Source organism: Equus caballus, chromosome 14 (assembly GCF_041296265.1).
Source record: "Equus caballus isolate H_3958 breed thoroughbred chromosome 14, TB-T2T, whole genome shotgun sequence".
In the NCBI taxonomy this organism is placed as follows: domain Eukaryota; kingdom Metazoa; phylum Chordata; class Mammalia; order Perissodactyla; family Equidae; genus Equus; species Equus caballus.
In genome coordinates this window covers 26,639,258-26,658,607 of record NC_091697.1, presented here as the reverse complement: position 1 = coordinate 26,658,607, position 19,350 = coordinate 26,639,258, and the positions used below count along the sequence as shown (strand labels likewise).

Genomic DNA, 19,350 nt, shown 5'->3' with positions numbered 1-19,350 from the left:
TTCTATTTTCTTATTAGTTATTGTTGTTAATCTCTTACTGTGCCTAACATAAATTAAACCTTATCATAGGTATGTACGTGTAGGAAAAAACATAGTATATATAAGATTCTGTACTATCCGTGGTTTCAGGCGTCCACTGGCGGTCTTGGAAGGATCCCCAGATAAGGCAGGACTACTGTACTTTTACTCTGAGTATTGCTAAAACTCTGATTCCAGCTCAGGTCCGCCCAAGTCCAGGGTGTGAACTTTTACAGATCAGGCGGGGCTGCCTTTTACAGAAGACTTTGTCAGAGTCAACTGCCTCAGTCTTGGCAGCCCGCCTCTCAGGGCAGCGGACAGCTCAGTTGCTCCCCTGATATCCAATGGCGGAGACACTTCCTCTGTCCTTTACCGTCCAAGGATCAGAGAAGTGACTTTCAAGGCAGAATCTCCTCACGAGGCTATGTGGTGCATTCAGGAAAGTAGATTTCTTGCTCCCATCTCAGGGCGCCCAGATAATAAGTAGAAATCTCATATCCATCACCACACCCTCCACCCCTGCTGCTCTTTTAAGAAAAACATTCATCACTATTTTTCCTCCCCTGCCTAGAATTTCTACAAAGATAACAATCGGGAAGAGATGTACATAAGGTAAGAATTTTGTTTTCTAAAACCCAGACCTGCTATGTCACTCTCCTGATCAATATTCATCAAAGGCTCCCCACTGCCTTCAGGATAGAGTTTAAACTTATCTTCTTGACACTCAGGCCTTCTGGGTTCTTATTCCTATCAATCTCTCCAGAGTCAACTCCTTCCACTCTCCTACAATTAACACCCACAATCCACTTGGAGTTCTCTGACCCGCCATGCTGTTTTCCTGTATCCAGAGACCCTTCTTTCCTTCATCCACCTGGTGGACTGAGCTGCTGAGTTGAATCTGCATTAGTTGCATGTGGAGGCCGAGTCTAGGATTTGTAAGGCATGTAGTTAGATCATTGGCCAGCCCAGTTTCAAAGGAAAAAATATGCCAAGATGCATGATGCCTGCTTCCTTGTAGGCATTTAAAAGATATTTATTTGAATGTATCATGAAGGTTTTTGGGGGATATTAGCCTGGAGCAAAGAATTCCTTTCCCAGTTTTTCTGAGTCTTATATTTTCTCCAAAGTTTTAAAATTATTATTATTGTTATTTTTACTCATTACAAAAATAATGCATACTTATTACCAAAACAAAACAAACTCATAATATACAAACAAGCAAAACAAAAAAATGAAAGAAATTGCCATAATCCATACATATTCCCAGACCCTTTCATGTTTATATATAGATCAAATTCTATGCCTGCATATTTTTTGTAAAAATGGAATCATACTGCTCATAAATTATTCTTTGCTTGACAAGAATTCCATGTCAACAGATGTATTTCAATATCATTTTTAATGAAACTATAAAATTCTCTTTCCAGAATATACCGTAATTTATATTGCCAATCTTATATTGTTGAACATTTAGGTTGTTTCCAATTTTTCCCCATCAAAAATATCACGGAGACCAAATTCTTGGACATGTATCTTTATGCACATTCTCTTGAGACTAGAGCCAAGAAAGTGGAATTGACCAGAGGGTTAAGGAGCCTGGCACTTTCAAGGCTTTCGACATGTTCTGTCAAAGGCCAGGGAGTCCGAGTCTGAACTCACTCTGCTATTACTGCAGATATTTTTAGGTACTTAGTTTACCATTATTCCAGAAATAGGAACTATCATTTGGGGAAAAAAAGATAATTCCATAGGTTGTCCTGAGCTTGGATAGTATTTATGACATCACTAGACGTGACTTATTGTAGTTTCACCGAGCTTTGGGGACCGCAGGGCCTGGGGTCTTCCCTTCTTTTCTCTGTCACCCTGGGTACATCACTCCGTCTCTCTGAGCTGAGCTTTCCCCCTGTAGAATGTTTCTATTCTACCTCCTGTTCTGAGGATTAAATGAGATGCTATAGGTAAAGTGCCTGGCACATGGTTCCCTCCCTCCACCCTCTTTTCTCTCCTTCCCACTTTAGAAACACAGATGGCAAATCCCAGATCTCCATAAGCTTGGAGATTTGAGTCCCATAGTAATCTAGGAAAACCACATTTGCCTAAACCAGACATTGTAAACAGGATATAGTCTGAAAACCTGTTCACTTTGGCAGGCATAGTATTTAGAGACATTTTTTAATTGGTTGCCAAATTTTAAAAATCTAGAGATTTTACATAAAAATCAAAATTTCCCTCTTCTCCTGAAAAGCTCAGAAGGTGTGGCAACACCAGGCACTCATCCTGTCCTGACAACCATGCCCTAGGCCGGCTGATGGCCGCCCCTCAGATGAGGTTGGAGCACTCTGGTCATGACATCTTCTCCGTTCCCGTTGAACTTCACCCCGTGCACCTCACTCAGCCTGCCCATCTGGCATCTGTAGTTGTTGAGTTTGAGTCCCTGGTCAGGCACATCAGGATGTCTTCCTTTGGGCTGGGTAGTACATCACCAGAGTCTTGAGTTGATGAAGGAGAGGAGAGGGTGCCTTGGCCTGTTAGCAGGGAAGCTGTCTCTTTGGCTGCTCTCCCAAGTTTTTTGGACCCACATTTAGGGATATAAGGGACAGGCAGGAGGAGATATGGTAGGATTCAGCACATTTGTAGGAGTCTCTAAAGGTGGACCACAGGCTCAACACTCCCTACTTGCAGGCCATGTGCAAGTTCACTGATAACTCTGACTGATGAGCAGAACGTTAAGGCAGGGGGAAAGTGGAAAGCCATCATGATAGAGGCAGAGAAATAGCTGGTGTTGAATGTCTTCCCAGCTCTGTCAACTTTAACATTGATCTCAGTTTTCTTATCTATAAAAGGATTATTGGGAAGATGAATTGATAGACTATATAAAGTTTCCATTTGTGAATGGGCCAATGAGTGAATGACTCTTTCTACCTGGGATCCTCCCCCGCTCACCTTCTGATCCCAGCCCACCTGTCACACTATGGAAAACTTTCTGGAAGTCCTTCCTCTCCCCACCTGGATAGGTCCTGCTCTCATAGTACAGTCGACCTCTCCTTCACAACCCTGATCACAGCTCTATTTCTGTGATTATTTATTTGATTGTTTGATTCATGTCTGCCTGTTTTCCTAGACTATAAATTTGGAACCCTGAGAACAGTGTCTGCTTTTGCCACCATTCACCTCTAGTGCCTGGTACAGTCTGTGTGCTCACTACAACTCTGCTGATTGAATAAACGAATGAGCAAAAGGTCGCTAGAGTGTCCTGGCTCATTAGTTATCAAAACTACCAGTTGACCTTCCTTCCCCTCAAAATCTTTGGCAGTCCCTACCCTGAGGTCAGGCAGCCCCCATTTGGCCCGCTGGCCATGTTTTACATGGCCTGGGACATTAAATGCTAGCTCTTCCTTTGGTGACATTCTGTGCAGAAAGCTTTCTTCTAAGGAACCTAAGCCTGAGCACTGAGACCTGCAGATGCTTGAAAAGCCTTTGTTCCCTGTGGTTGGACAGTCAGGCAGAATCCTGGCATGATTATGGACAGAGCCTTTTCTCTCACAGGAAGGGATCAAGGACATCACATCATAGCATCTTCCCTTCACCAAATTACTACCAGTTGGGTTTAAATAAATGCTCCTGATGACATGCAAGTCACCAAAACAGTGCTTCTTTGGCTCTGGACTCTGTTTCCAACAGTGACGTGGAGGAATGTTTTGTAGAAGAACCTAGTTCCCAATGATGATAGATAACAGCTGTCATTGCTCAGAGCTGGCTACGGGCTAATCACTTTCAGTGCATCCTCACATTTGTTAGCAGCAATGCTAGCTATCACCTGTGGAGCCTTACATTCATGGTCTGCTTGGTCCTTTAAATGCCCAGCAACTCTAGAGGTAGGTTCCATGAACATTTCCATTTTACAGATGAGCAAACTAAGGAACAGAGAAGTTAATTCACTGCCCCTCAATACCTATTATGTATCATATATCTAAGAATTGACCAAAGCTTTCTTCCTTTGTTCCTGTTCCTGTCCTCAACATGCCTCAGCTGTAGTGTCATCCCAGGGTTCAGAACTGGATCACCACTTTGCACAGGGACAGGAGGTGGAATGTGATTATGGTTGAATAGTAGATTCTCCCTGCTGTGAGCTCGAGGCCTCCACATGAATATTCAATCTCTAGCCCCTGGTCCACTTCCTTTTATTACTAGAAAATGTGCTTCTTTTACACCCAGAGAATACTGAAGAGAGGGTAGGAGCTGCCCTTTTCAGTGCTGTGGCTTTTTCATGCTCCTAGAATGGTGCAATGATCAGAGCATGGGCTCTGGGGGAATCAGTCCGGGATCACATTTCAGCTTTTCCATTTATTAACACATAACTTCTGACAAGTTCTTTATATTTCCTTCCTTGATTTCCTTTACTTGTCATATTGCATTGGCCAGAGTCTTCAGTATCAAGTTGAATACTGGCTGGAAGGGTACCTAACTTCCCCAGGCCATACTTTTCTCATCTGAAAATGGGATTCCTTGATGGACTCATCTCATAGGGTTGTCATGAGGATTAAATGATCTAAGGCATTTAAAACACTTACCATGGTATCTGTCATGAATGCCCCACACACGCTAGGTGCTGTCATTATCACCCACATGGGGGGCTGGTTAGCTGGGGTGGAGGCCTCTCTTGTGACCCTAAGACGTACCCAGTTGTTCTGTCTGACTCCTACCTGGCCCTACTACCTGCTTCCTTATCACCTGCACCTGGTCACTCAGCATATCTCCCCAAACAGGTACCTGTACAAACTCCGAGATCTTCACCTGGACTGTGACAATTACACAGAGGCCGCCTACACGCTCCTTCTCCACACCTGGCTTCTCAAGGTACAGTCCTTCCAGTGAAGTGGATTCATGCTAGGAACCCCTAAAAACCCTCAGAGCAAGTGGAAGAGTTAAAAAGAAAAGAAAAAGGATTAGCCAAATAAATTTTCTTTTGCGCTGTGTCCTGAAATTATTGACCTGGCAGGTTACTTTTCTGCACTGCTTGACCTTGTCACATAACGTTTTGAGTGACCTTCACATTTAGCAGCAACAATAACCCCCTGAGATATGTTTTTCAGTTTTATATAACATCCGAACTGCTTTATGTAACGTCCGGACATCAACTATAAATCATTAGCATGCCCAGTGAGCTGTTTTCCTTCTCTTGGAAATGTTGCTGCGGCTGGACAAAGTCAGAAGTATTTCTTCTGGCTTTTGAAGAACTGGGACCATGTCTCCTAAGGGTTCAGAGACAATTCCTACAAACCACACCCATGAGCCAACAGAGAGTCAAATAAACACAACTCTTCAAAAATCAGGAGGCACTTCCCAAATGGAGACTGCAGAGCAGCATCTCTCCGACTGACACGGATACCCAGGGTGGCAGGCAAGCCGGCAGCAGTGTTTGCAGGGCTTCCTCTTGCAGGCCCATCACAGGGAAAGACACCTGCCCTTGGTGGCCCTCAGCCTCCGTGACTCCGTGTGTCTTCTCTCCACAGTGGTCAGATGAGCAATGCGCATCGCAGGTCATGCAGACAGGCCAGCAGCACCCTCAGACTCACCGACAGCTGAAGGAGACTCTCTATGAGACCATCATAGGCTACTTTGACAAAGGAAAGGTAATTTGTCCCTGCCCTTCCTCTCTCTGTGGGCACCCTGGCTCCTGGGAAAGGCAGTTCTCTCCCATACTCTACAGCCAGTCCCTCTGCAGGTCTGGTCAGCTCTCCCTCCAAATCCTGAATCTGCTCACTTCTCTCCCTCTCCATTCCTACCACCTCCATTCAAGGCACCAACCTTGCTCACCTGGACACTCAATAAGTCCTAAGCAGTCTCCCTGCTTCCTCTATTGCCCCCAGCACATCTTCCTCCACGTAGGAAACAGGGTGATCATAAAACATATATTGGATCACTTACAATCATCTTCTGCTTACAATCATCTCAGCGGCTCCCCCTTTAGATGAGCTTCCCCACTTAGAACAAATTACACAATCTTTCCCGTGACCTGTGAGGCCGCACGTGAGCTGTCCCCTGACTGCTTCTCTTATTTCATCCCTGCCAAGCTCCCTCTTGCTCACATGCTCTATGGCAAGCTCTTTTCCACCTCAGGGCCTTTGCTTTCCCTGGCTTAGAACAGTTTTCCTCCATAACTTCTCATGGCCAGCCCCCTCTCACAGCTCAGGGCTTTGCATGATGTCACCTCCTCAAGGAGGCCTTCCTTGACCACCTTGGACAAAACAGCACCCCTGCCCTGAGTCACTCTGTTGCTTCCACAAATCTTGTTACTCTCAGACATCACCTTCTTTGTTTCGTTTTTACTTGTTCATTGTCTGGCTTCCCACTTTAGAATGCCATGATCACAGAGACTTGTCTGGTCCACTGCTGAATGCCCAATGGCCAGCACAGATCCTGACATGCAGGGCCTGATAAATATATGTTGAATAAATTAATGAATTAAATGTATGAATGACATTGTGGTGCCATCATTGATCTCTAAACAATGACAGGATGCTTGGTTGGGTTTGGTCAGAAAATTGGCCAGATCAACTGCTGCCCATCCTCCAGTCTCCAGGGGACCTTCAGGAACCACCAACCCAGATGCCAGCATTCATCCTGTAGGAGATGCAGCATGGTGGCTAAGTGCTCAGGCTCTGGAGCCAGATGGCCTGGGTTTCAAACCTTGCTCCTCTTTCACCTACAATTCCCTTGGCCTCTCAGAGACTCCAATTCCCAATAGTGAGATACTAATAGTACCTATTTCCTAGTTGTATTGTGAAAATTAGGTGAGAAAATGTACCTAGTTTAGGAAGTGGTGCATAATAACATCTAGTTAGGTTTTAACTGTCGTCATCATTACCTTCCTTCTCCTTCAAGGCCCCTGCTGGCTGGCCACTTCCTCCATCAGGCCTTTCTTGAGTCCTCCGGCTTACCTACAGCCCTGCTCTCATCTGAATGGCAAGGCCTCTTATAGTTCATCAGGACATAATTTAACACTTACTTCTGGTCTGCCCTGTCACTGCATTTCATTGCATCTGTCTTAGTCTGATCTCCCCACCTTCCCTGGAAAGATAAAATGAGGTAATGTCTGTAGAAGGGCTTATAAATTCCCAGGAGTTGAGCACTTGAACACTGTTTTTAGAATTTACAATTATAAGCCTCTTGAGGGCAGAGACTCTGCCATGCCCGGATCCTCCTGCCCTGCTGGGCATCAGGTCAGAGCGTGCTCTTGGTATCAGCTGAGTCAGTCAGTCACAGTGTGAAAGCTCCAGAGTGCATGTTGAGCTTGTCCTTTGCAAGGCACCAGTTCAGCTCACCCTGTGATGAGCAGAGAGGAAAAAGGTACAATCCCCAACCTCGAAGACCTTACCATCCAGTTGGCAAATGCCAATCATGATCTTTTCTGCACATTACCCTTTGGTTTTGTGCAATAAGGTGGGGGTGGGGAAAGGGAACAGGGTACAGGTCAAAGGGACCTGTATATATGTATATGTATATGCACCATGCTGCATCTCCTACAGGATGAATGCTGGCATCTGGGTTGGTGGTTCCTGAAGGTCCCCTGGAGACTGGAGGATGGGCAGCAGTTGATCTGGCCAATTTTCTGACCAAACCCAACCAAGCATCCTGTCATTGTTTAGAGATCAATGATGGCACCACAATGTCATTCATACATTTAATTCATTAATTTATTCAACATATATTTTTGGTTTTGTGCAATAAGGTGGGGGTGGGGAAAGGGAACAGGTCAAAGTACCTTGGGAGCAGAGAGGAAGGAGCAGATGGGTATAGCTCACTCTGAAATCTACTGCTATTGAAGCTTCTAGAATGAAACCCAAACTCCTTAGCACTCCTTTAACCTCCTTTCCCCATACCTCCTCTCATGGAGCCTCATTGCTCCAGACAGACACACAGTGGCTTTCTACTCTCTAAGTACCTCTGTCATCACCTGGTGGACTCCTCTACATCCCTGAAAACCCAAGGATTACATCATTTATATGTATGCTTTACCCACTTTTGTTTCATGAAAGCAGAAACTGTGTCTTGTCCATCTTTATATCTGCTCCATTGCTGCATATCACACCATGCCTAAAACCCAGCAGGTGCTCAATAACGAATGTATGAGACTCAGAGGGGTCGGTGACTGTCAGAGTTCCCAGGACAACAGGAGCAGACCTTGGAGGAAATCCCAAGCTGCCAGGCCCCCTCTCTGGTCCCTTAGTGGTCTTGTTAACAGACGGGGAGAGCATTTCAGCATATTATGGTGGGAAGCTGGCAAAGATCGCCACTTGAGCCACAGTGCCCTGGCCCAGCCCAGGGGTGTTACCACCACCTTCTTGTTCAGGCTGAAGAGAAAGCACCAGCCCATCTGGCCCACAGACTTGGTTCCTCCTGGCACATAAAGCATCTTTATGCTGCTCACTAAGCTGTCCGTGGGTTTACAGCCGCGGCTCCTCCGCTCGGCACTTGCTTTTATTTATTTTTACGCTTGGATGCAGAGAGAGCACTTCTGCTACAAAGTGCACACTGCATTTTGGCAGCCTCCCCTCTCTCCTCCCACTCCTCCCCCAGCTTCTCCAGTTAGGCCCATTTCCCATTTTAAACCCGCATGTGAAATGCCATGAGTGTCCCTTGAGACTGCCAGATCTCCAGCCCACCCTGCCTCTCCCCCTGCACTCCACAGGGATTCCCACGCCCTTCCATCTAAGATGGAGGGATGACCTATTGGCTCCAGCCTTAGACAGAGCAGAGGAAAAGGGTCCCTTGTGTCCAGGGTTCGTTTTTTTGGAATTTTTTTTAAACATGGAAAAGATCTACTAAAAAAAGTTTTAATCACTCTTTTGAATACTCTAGTAGCACCCCCACCTCTGTGCTGCCCCCTGCCCACTCACACACCCCAAAAAGCCCCGGGAAGAGTGGATAGGCATAGAGTTTCAGTTATACAGGCTGACTAAGTCCTAGAGATCTGATGGGCAGCATTGGGCCTAGGTGGACAATACCGTATCATGCTCTTAAAATTCTGTTAAGGGGGTAGATCTCATGTTAAGTGTTCTTACCACAACAGAAAGAAAAGAAAGAGTGAGGGAAGGGAAGGAAGGAGGCAAGGAGGGAGGGAGGAGAGAGAGACGGTAGAAAGAAAGTTGGCCAAAGAAAGTAAAAAGTGGCAGGATCGGCAGAGTGGAAAGATCCCAGGAGTGAACCTCAGGAGAACTGGATCTGGCCCCAACTTTGTCTCCAGAAACTCTGACCTTAGGCCATCTGCTAACTTCTGTGTGAAAAATTTCCTTTTGGAAAATGGGGTCAACACCTCCCTGCCCCACCCCTACATGGGGAAGCTGAGGGAGTCAAGGGTTAATTTACTAAATACTTCCCCACACCTCGGTGGGCGTCCTGGCCCTGCTTTTTGTTGGGCATCTGACATGGGGCAGTTGGTCTGCCTCTGTGAACTTCCATTTCTCCCTGGGAAATGAAGATGTTACTAGTCACCTCTCAGAGTGACTGTGAAGATCCAGAGAGCATGCAGATAAAGCGTTTAGCCTGGTCTGTGGCTGCTCCATTATTTATGAAGAAACCGAGTGAGAGGCAGAGGAAGGGTCATGCTCCTGGGAAGCGCCTGGCTCCCTGTGTGTGGGCCAGAGCGACGCTTGCAGCTCAGCCCCAGGAGGCAGAGCCGCCCAGGTCCCTTCTGCAGCAAGGACCCTGCAAACCTGAGGCACCCTCTGACCTTTGTCTCCCCAACCTTCCTGTAGATGTGGGAAGAGGCCATTAGTCTGTGCAAGGAGCTGGCGGAACAGTACGAGATGGAGATCTTTGACTACGAGCTGCTGAGCCAGAACCTGGTAAGGCAGCCCCAGGAGCGCCGACTGCCCTGGAGGCCGGGCGCTCAGGGCCTGGCTCACCAGAGAGACGGGAGAGGGGTGGGAGGCCCGGCAGGTTGAGGACACTACAGAAAGAATGGAAGTAGAGCCCAGGCTGAGCCAGGCTGTGCTGAGCGGCTCCCTCCCAGTTGGGAATATTTCCAAAGGGAGGTATTCTGGGAAAACTCATCAGATGGAGCATTAAGTACCTGCTGGGCACTGGGGCTGCTGCGGCTGCTGCTGCACACCCGATAAATACTGTGCTACATTTGCAGTGAAATTCCCACAAATCACTAAGCCAATTAAATAAAAACACAAATTTGTGCTTTCTGATTAACAGATAAATCACATTAAAATGCTTCCCATCTGGCCATTCCCCATTAGCTCCTCCATGCTGGTGATTTGGTGAAGGAAGTGGAAAGTGGGAGGAAGCCAGCCTCCCCTGCTTCCGCTGCAGAGGCCGGGGCTTGGCGGGAGGTGACCTCTGCAGGGAAAATGTAGGAAGTTTTGGCTGCTCCTGACTCACACCACCCCCTACACACACAGATTTCCTGGTGCCTGAGAGCCGGGACCCCAGGGCCCCATCTTAGGCCATTTTGAGAGACCAGTCCAGCAGTTTCCAGGGCACTGTAAAATGAGAGAGTGTCGGGAGAGGATTTGTAGCTTTTTGCGGGGAGGATGGGTATGGAGCATAGTATTCTTATAAAAAACAACTGAGCTGTTGGCTGTTTGCACTGTGTGTGAGAGCTAATGCAAACACATGTACTCACACCAAGAAACACTCATGTCTGCCCCACTTGTACGTCTACATAGATATTTGCAGACATGGAATCACACGTGCCTTCTAAACCTGCATTCATGCACACACACACACACACACACACACACATATACCCAGTACACATTCATGCACACGCTGATCTACATGCACATCCATGTGCCAAGCCCACATCGCATGGGCCCATGTCCAGGTCTATGCACATTTATCTTCCATATTGTATCAAATTTAAGATGCTATCATTTGTGAGGTGAACATTTTTCTTTTTGTATGTGCCACATCATGATTTCTGTCTGGCTAATAGCAGTTGTAAGATGCCATCATGTGTAAAGTAAGACACAAACTGTTTTCTGAGATGCTAAAATATGAAGAACACATACCTCTTAGAACTGATATGAAACATGTTAAGTGTGCATACACAGGAAGACATCTGTACCAAGAGACATTTGCCCGTCCATGGACCCTCACTGGCATATGCCCGGTGTGCAGGGAGCCGGGAGCAGAGTGGCAGTGGTGGGGGCTCTGGATAGCTGGCTGGGTTCAGTTCCATACTTACTGGCTACACTATGAGAAACCATTTCTTTATCTGCAAAACAGAAATACAATACTCATGGGGTTGTTATATGGATGATCCAAGCGAATGAGCTAGGGCAGGCGGAGTGGTTAACACAGTTCCTGGTACTTTGTGATTACAGACATTTCCACAATATGCAAATACGTGCACTTGGCATATTGGTTCTGCTATAATGATCATGTCTTAACCGCGGCCTCTCTGACTTGAATGTGCCTTTGATACACATCTGTGTTGTTACAAGCTGTGAGTTTTCCTCTTTCAGATCCAGCAGGCAAAATTCTACGAAAGTATCATGAAAATTCTCAGGCCCAAGCCAGACTACTTTGCTGTTGGATACTATGGCCAGGGGTTCCCCTCCTTTCTGCGGGTGAGTTTTGGGTAACTCGGCACTAGGCCAGGGTCCCGGGGCCTTGGCACCTCAGCTGTCCCTCTGCACTTCGAGGATCTGTTTCTGCTCACACGCTGTGCTCTCCTCCGTCTGAGCACTGCCCCGACCCCTGCACACTCCCCAATCCCCATCCATCATCGTCCCTTTCAGCCATCCCATGTTTCTCTTAATTCACAGCAACCAGAGCTGCCTCGTGAGGTAGTGAGCTCCCCATCCCTGGAAGGAAGTGTTCAGAGAGGCTGGAGGACCTCTGCTTCCCAGCAGTTGCTGTAGATCACTGGTCTCAGACCTTTTCGTCTCAGGACCCCACTTCTCTCTTGAAAATTATCAAGGTCCCCGAAGAACTTCTGTGTTTATAGACTCTACCCATCTACAGTTACCATGTTCAAAATTAACACTAAGAAGATTTTGAAATATTTATCAATTTATTTAAAAATAACAATAATAAACCCATCACATGTGAACATAAATTGTATCTTTATGAAAAAGAGCTATGTTTTCCAATAAAAAAATTAGTGCAGTAAGATTGTTTCATATTTACACAAATCTCTTCAATGTCCAGATGAAGAGACAACAGCTAGATTCTTGCGCCCGCTTCTGCATTCAGTCTGTTGTGACACTGCGCATCACGCAGCCTTTGGAAAACTCTACTGCACACTCGTGGGACAAGGAGGGTGAAAAAGGCGAAGAATAGCTTACTGTTGTTATGAGAAAAGTGTTGATCTATCAAGGCCCTGAAAGGGTCTTGAGGACCTTCAGGGATCCCTGGAGCACAGTTTCTGATCCGACACTGCCGTGCAGTAGTCATTGGTCATGTGGGATTAGGCCAGCAATAGGCTTCCTTCCGGTCAGTGAGTCTGTGGTCAGTTCTGAGGCCAGGAGATGCAACAGAAACCATGAATCTGATCTCTGACCTCACCTGATTTGCGGTCTGTCAAGGAGATAAATCACTCCCCACTACCGATCCACATGGAAGTCAGAGTGGGCTTGCGGGAGTGAACGCCACAACCTACGGAGGGTAGACAGTGAGGCTGTCCTCGATAGAACAGAGGAGACTTCCCAAGCTGCTCGTACATCAGAACCCCCTGGAAAACCTGTTAACAATACATGTCCCTGGGCCCTGCTCCAGGTCTAGAGTGAGGCCTGGGAATCTGAACTTCTAAAAGTCTCCTAGGCTCCTCTGGTGATGGGCCAGGTTTGGAAGCCCTGATGTACAGAGGTGACAGACAGGGTTTGGACTGAAGAACTTCGGGGCCATTAGAGGTGGCACAGATGGCACAGATATGGTCTAGGACAGGTTTCTCAACCTCAGCTCTATCAACACTTTGGACCAGGTCATTCTTTGCTGTGGGGCTGTCCTCTGCATTGAAGGATGCTCAGCAGCATCCTGGGCCTCTACCCACTAGATGCCAGTAGCTCCCCTCCCCCTGGTTGATATCCAAAAATATTTCCAGATATTTCCAGGGTCCCTTAGGAGGCAAAACCACCACGTGTTTGAAAACTACAGGCCTAGAAGAGGCTAATGTGGTCCAGGAAGGGTAAAGAGTGTGTTTCTATTAAGCCACGGCCAGGAGCCAAGTGACAAAGTACCCAAATGCTGGTCCCTTCTGGCCCACAGGCCCAGCCCACATGGGCCATTAATGGCAGGAGGGAAATTCTGCAGTCATGTAAATAGGACAGTAGATGTGACACAGTGAAAGTTGGGTGAGGAATTATTCCGAAAGCTGTACATAAGATGGTTTGAAGGAGAAATTCTCAGCATCCATGATGTCCTTTCCATTCAGAACCAATCTTTTTAATGAAGTCATGTGCACAGCTAAAGTTCAGTGAGTTGAGCCCCTCCTTTTCCTGGTGCTGTAACAGAGAAGAGAGAGATCTATAGGAGGTCCCCATAGCCCACTGCTCATGTCACAAGCCTCCCAGCTTTGTTTGGACCATGTCCTCCAAGCCTGGGCCCTGGAATCTCTGATGGGTGTCATTTCTCTGCAGAACAAAGTGTTCATCTACCGAGGGAAGGAGTATGAGCGAAGAGAAGATTTCCAGATGCAGCTGATGAGCCAGTTCCCCAATGCAGAGAAGATGAACACGACCTCTGCCCCTGGGGATGAGGTGAAGAACGCCCCAGGCCAGTGTATCCTTGGAGAAGGCCCCTGCCCAGGGGCCAGGCATGGGCAGCCCTGCACGACTTTAGCCCACAGAACCCCACCTTTAGCTCAGAGCAGCTGCCAGAATCATGGCAGTGGTGCCAAGTTTAGTGTCTAGCGTGGGGTCCAAAGAACCCTTCTCAGAAAATTCTAAATGTTGCATTCATTGATTAATTCACTCACTCACTCATTCATTCCTGTAATGAATACTGTCATGCCCTGACTCTATGCCAAGCATTGTGCAAGGCACTGGAGATTACCCTCACAAAGTGGTCCTGCCTTCAGGGAGCTTCAGTCTAGCAAGCAAAGGAGACATTGAAGAACTAACTGTACCGTTAGATATGTATTTATCAAAATGTGATCAATGCCAAGAGGAAGCCATACAGGGTACTATGATTGGGAGGGCAGAGAAGGCTTCCTTGAGGAAGGCAGTGTTTAAGGTGACTAACCAGGCAAAGGTTAGTGGGCATGGGAGAGAATGTCCCAGACCGAGGGAAGGAGCATCATGTGCAAAGGCCTTGAGTGGGAAGGAGCATGGCAGGTTCCAAGAACCAAAATGGCGCCACACTGCTCTTATAATAAAATCAAAACTCCTGAGCCAGGCCTGCAAGGCTGTCCCATCATCTTATCCCTCCTGCCTCTCCAGTGTCATCACCTCCTGACTCTTCCTTTCCTTTCTTGGCCCCTCTGGCCACACTGGCCTTGTTTCTGCTCCTTACATGCTCCCAGCTTGTTCCCACCTCTGGGCCTGTGCATTGTCTGTTCCCTCTGTTTGGAATGCCCTTCCCCCAGCTCCTTTCTCACCCATCAGATCCTAACTCAGTGTCTCCTCCTCGAAGAGGAGTTCCCTGGTCACCTTCTCTAAAGTGGCCTTGTCTGAACTCTTCATGGCCCTGTAATCTCAAACCCTGCTGGTTTGCTTTAGAGAATTGATCTCAACCTGTCACTATCTTTTGTGCTTTTTAAAGGTACGTGTAAGCTGGAAGGTAAGCTTCCAGAGGGCAGGGCTGTGCTGCCTTGTCCATTGCGGTAATCCCTGTCTCTCATGGTGCGCGGCGCACATCTGACTCTCAGAAAATACTTGCTGGTTAATAGAAAGACAAAGATAACAAGGGAGAAGGAGAAAGAAAGAAAAGAGAGACAAATAGAGAAAGGAAGGAAAGAGGGAGACAGGGAGGAGCCAGCTCACTGGGGTACACAGAGGTGATCTAAGGTGATGCAGTGAGGTTGGGTTGGTGGGGTGTAAACGGCTCCAGTGCAGCCAGGTGTGGTGTCCACAGGGCCAGGGGCTGACGCTGGGCAGGAGGCAGGACTCAGGTGGCAGGAGCACATAAACCCAGGAGAAGGCCGACAGCCGAGCGAGGGTGCATTGGCCAGCCTGGCTCACCGCACTGCACCCTTTTGCAAAGATTAAGTTACAGCCTTTAAAATGGGGTTGACAGGTTGCATGACTGGTCTGCTAAGTCTGCCGAACCTTAATCCAAATATTTTTCCCTCGGGTGATACATATTCATCTGCAACCTTTTCATTATGCTCGCCTGCCCTTCATGCCTGCTCCACCATGGTTATTTGCAGGAGGAAATGCAACTGGTGGCAGGGCTGGCTGGTTACAAATGTGAGTTTGGTTACAGGTGAGACACGGGATTAGCACTGAGGCCCTTCTAAGTGGGCATCTTGGTGCGGAACAGGGCTGTGGCCTTTTAACTTGCAGGAGGAAGAGAGAGCAGGTGTTACTGGGCCATATCGTCACATGTAGGCCTGACTCAGTGCCAGGAACCAAGTGGAAAAGGAAGGAGGAAGGGATGACATTTGCTAAATGTCCTCATCATGCCACACATGAGACTGAGAGCTTTATAACCATTATTTCTTAATCCCCATAAAACCCTATAAGGTGCATATTAATTTTCCCTATTTAAGGAGAAGGAATATGTGGGGCAGAGAGGTAAAGTGATTTGCCTAAGATCACAAAGGTAGGTAGTGATGGAGTTGAGATTTGGACTCCAAAACCTCTCTCTCTCAAAGTCTGTATGCTTTCTCTAATGCCTTCGTTTTAAGATTAATGAACAGAATGTTCTTTATTAACTATTCATCATGTACTAGGCACTTTCATGCATTGTTTCATTTTATCCTCATAATAATCCCGTGAGTTGGGTATTATTATTCTCTGCATTTTACAAATAAGAAAACTGATACTCAGGGGCCGGCCCCATGGCGTAGTGGTTAAGTTCATGTGCTCTGCTTCAGCTGCCTACGATTCACAGGTTCAGATCCCGGGCACAGACCTACACACCACTCATCAAGCCACACTGTGGCGGCGTCCCACATACAAAATAGATGAAGATTGGCACAGATGTTAGCTCAGGGCTAGTCTTCCTCACCAAAAAAAAAGAAAAAAAAAGAAAAAGAAAAGAAAACTGATACTCAAAAAATGGAAGCAGCTTGCACACGGTCTCAGGAAGTGATGGAGCTAGGATTTGAACTCAGGTCTGCTTTCGCCAAAATCCAGACTCTTAGAGCTCTGTTCACTTGCCTTCACTTGATGAAAAGCTGACAAGCATTTTGGAAAGGTGACACGTCTCATGTCTTCTCACTTAAGTATCCAAGTAGGGGAAGACATTTGAAAGCAAGGGTCTCTTAGCTGGTGTCTCCTGTCCCCAGCCTCCTACTGCCCAGACCCTGGGGCCGCAGTTCCCATCACAGGTTCAGCATGTGGTGAGAGTCCAGCCATGAATTCTCCCGGACGTGATTTGAAGGCTCTGGTGTCACTGGCTTCCCCAGGACAGGTTTGGATTCTCCTCTTGGACCAAGGCCAGTTGCTAAGATCAGTAGACACGACCTAGAATCTTCTCTAAAGCAAGAGTTGGCAAACTTCTCTGAAAGGACCAGATAGGAAATATTTCAGTCTTTGTGGGCCGTGTGGCCTCTGCCACAACTGCTCAACTCTGTTGTTGTGGTGGGAGAGCAGCCATGGGTAATGCAGAAATGGACGGGTGTGGCCATGTTCCAATAAAACTTTATTTATGAACAGGGAAATTGGAATTTAATATCATTTCACATGTCACAAAATACTCTTATTTTCCAACCATTTAAAAATACAAAAATTCTTCGTTGTGAACCGTACCAGAACAGGCAGTGAGCTGGATCTGACCTGGGGCCATCATTTGCCAACTCCTGCCCTAGACTTAATCCGGAGTGGATTCCACCCAGAAAAGGCTGGTGGTTACATGGCTTGAGAAAGAAAATGGTTTTCCTGAATATTACAGAAATCCTTCCAGGGAGGTTTATTCATTTGTCTTAAACATTGTAGTCTCTCTCTCTTTCTTGCTCTCTCTCCCTCACCTTCTCTCTGAGGAATTCTCATTTAACGTGGAAATATTCTTCAGAGATAAAACAATTAAATCCTCAACATATCAATTTGGCATGAGTTTATCAGAAGGGGTGCAACTGAATTTAGCTTGGAATTATATTTTGGTGATTTCTTACATGTGAGGGAATCCCAGCTTCTCCCATCAGAAAGCTCCCAGTCTGGTGGGGAGGGAGCGGGAGAGGAGAAGATGAAGCTGGAGAGAGAAGAGCCCAAAGTACAGAGGAAATGCGGTGGAGAGTCAGAGGAGAAGAACACCGGACTGAGGGCAAAGTGAATGCTCAAGCGGGCTGTGGTATTTGACATTTTCCTAAAGGGCTCACAGGGAGAGGTGGCAATGGGGAAAATATTTCAAGCAAAGGGAATAGTAGAATCTTTTGGATACCCAGAGATAATGGTGAGAGATGTGTTGGGGTCATAGTGCAGTAGCTTTGAATGCCAGCAAGAGGAGTTTGTGATTCCTTAGTTGGCAGAAATATCAGGCCCGGGAGAAGAGTTTTGGAGTTATGGTGGTCATCAGGTAGAACAGAGGGATGAGAGAACTTGAATACCTAAAGAACAGAGATGGGTTAAAGGAGACATGGAAGGTAGGGAAAGGGAAGCAGGGGTCAGGGATGGGACCAGTGACAACAGATTTTATTCATTTAGTTTGTGATATCATTGGCTTCAAATGAATAAAGGTCTAGAATAGGCAGGACAAAGATCTGGCCCACATCGTGCCTCTCCTATAGCCTGTGCCCATGGCAGGCATCACTAATCGATCACCAAACTCTTTCCCCCTGAGCATGGACATGGCCTTGCAATCCTGTCTTAGGCAGGCGCTTTCAAACTTTCAGAGTTGGAATGCAAAGTGATGGCTATTAGCATATTCTAAAGCAGTGCTTCTCAAACTTAAGGATGCATATGAATCACCTGAAGATCTTATAAAACTACAGACTCTGATTGGGTAGATCTGAGGTAGGGCATGAGAGGCATCATTTCTAACAATCTCTCAGGTGATGCTGATGCTGCTGGTTAGAGGAGCACATGAAGTAGCAGTCTAGACTCAAGGAACCCTGAGCTTAGGGTTAAAAGACCCAAATACAAACCTCTGCTCTGTTGTCACAAGCTGTGTGACCTTCAACATGTTGTCTGGCTTCTTTGACCTTGATGTCCCTGTCTATGAAACGGGGACAATTTATATTAATAACACTGCTCAGTAGAATTGGAGAGGTGAAAGGAGACTGTGGGGAGACATGCTCTACAATTGATTGAGAGCTGTAAATTCATTAGATGGCATTATTGCTAATATAACAATGGTGATGATTAAGGACCACTAACCAACTGTTAGCAGGGGCTAAGCCCTGGGATTGGGCAGCTCTGATAAGGACCACAGTGACTGCTAACTGGTCATTGGGACCTATTTGGCAGCCAGCAACCTGAGGTTGGTCATTCAATAACAACTTGGCCTGAGAAGTGCTGGCCTGAAAGGTCTCGGCCTGAGCCTGCTACACTTGGAACTGTCTCTGCTGCTGACAGACGTGTTGTGAGCCCTTAACTGCGGGGACCCCAGACATCCAGTGCTTCACTGTCCAGCCCGTCTTGGATGAACACCCCAGGTTCAAGAATAAGCCGGTGCCTGACCAGATTATAAAGTAAGACCTGAAGCTCACTGGAAGGAGGGATGGGGAAAAAAATCTCATGGGGCTGCCAAGCTGAGCTGGTGGCATGACAGGCCCTAGAGCCCTTCTATTTCCTTCTCTATCTTTGCTGGCCTGCTCCCCCTTTCCTCTTGGGAGAAGAATCACCCCCAATTAGCAGTCTGGGCTCTGCCAGAGAGGGATGGGAGGGGCAAGGGTATGGCTCCCTTTGTAGCACAGAAAATCCTCAGTAGGCAGCAATGAGCTGCACTGAACTGAACGAGCAGAGCCTATCATGCAGGTTGATCTCCAAGTGACTCCAAGGAATCCACAGCCAGAGAGCATGGGCCAGGCAGGCGACGGGCAGGGTGGGGGCCAAGGGCAGTGCTCATGCTGAGCACTTTCTCCCAAAGGGGCATCTTTTCGGTATGTAAGGTTGTGCATTGACACTGGACATGTTCAGACTATGATAAAGGGGCATTAGAGGAAGCAGTGTGAAGGCAGGCGTCAATCTGTTCAATACCAGATTGCAGGGTCAGATGAGGCCATGAGGCAGGCACCTGTGGGCTCTCTGGGGCCCAAGGCTACACCCCTCCCAC

The 19,350-nt window shown here is 47.1% G+C and overlaps 1 protein-coding gene across 1 annotated transcript in view; it reads left to right on the top strand.

Moving 5' to 3' along the window:
• Positions 1 to 19,350, top strand: part of DOCK2 (dedicator of cytokinesis 2) — a 404,121-nt gene that overhangs the window by 362,356 nt on the left and 22,415 nt on the right. Inside the window, exons 36-42 of the mRNA XM_001500101.7 lie at positions 590 to 630; positions 4,785 to 4,875; positions 5,532 to 5,651; positions 9,777 to 9,866; positions 11,499 to 11,603; positions 13,614 to 13,755; positions 18,685 to 18,766. Of these exons, the coding sequence (XP_001500151.1) occupies positions 590 to 630; positions 4,785 to 4,875; positions 5,532 to 5,651; positions 9,777 to 9,866; positions 11,499 to 11,603; positions 13,614 to 13,755; positions 18,685 to 18,766 (671 nt within the window). The remainder of the gene's footprint in view (positions 1 to 589; positions 631 to 4,784; positions 4,876 to 5,531; positions 5,652 to 9,776; positions 9,867 to 11,498; positions 11,604 to 13,613; positions 13,756 to 18,684; positions 18,767 to 19,350) is intronic.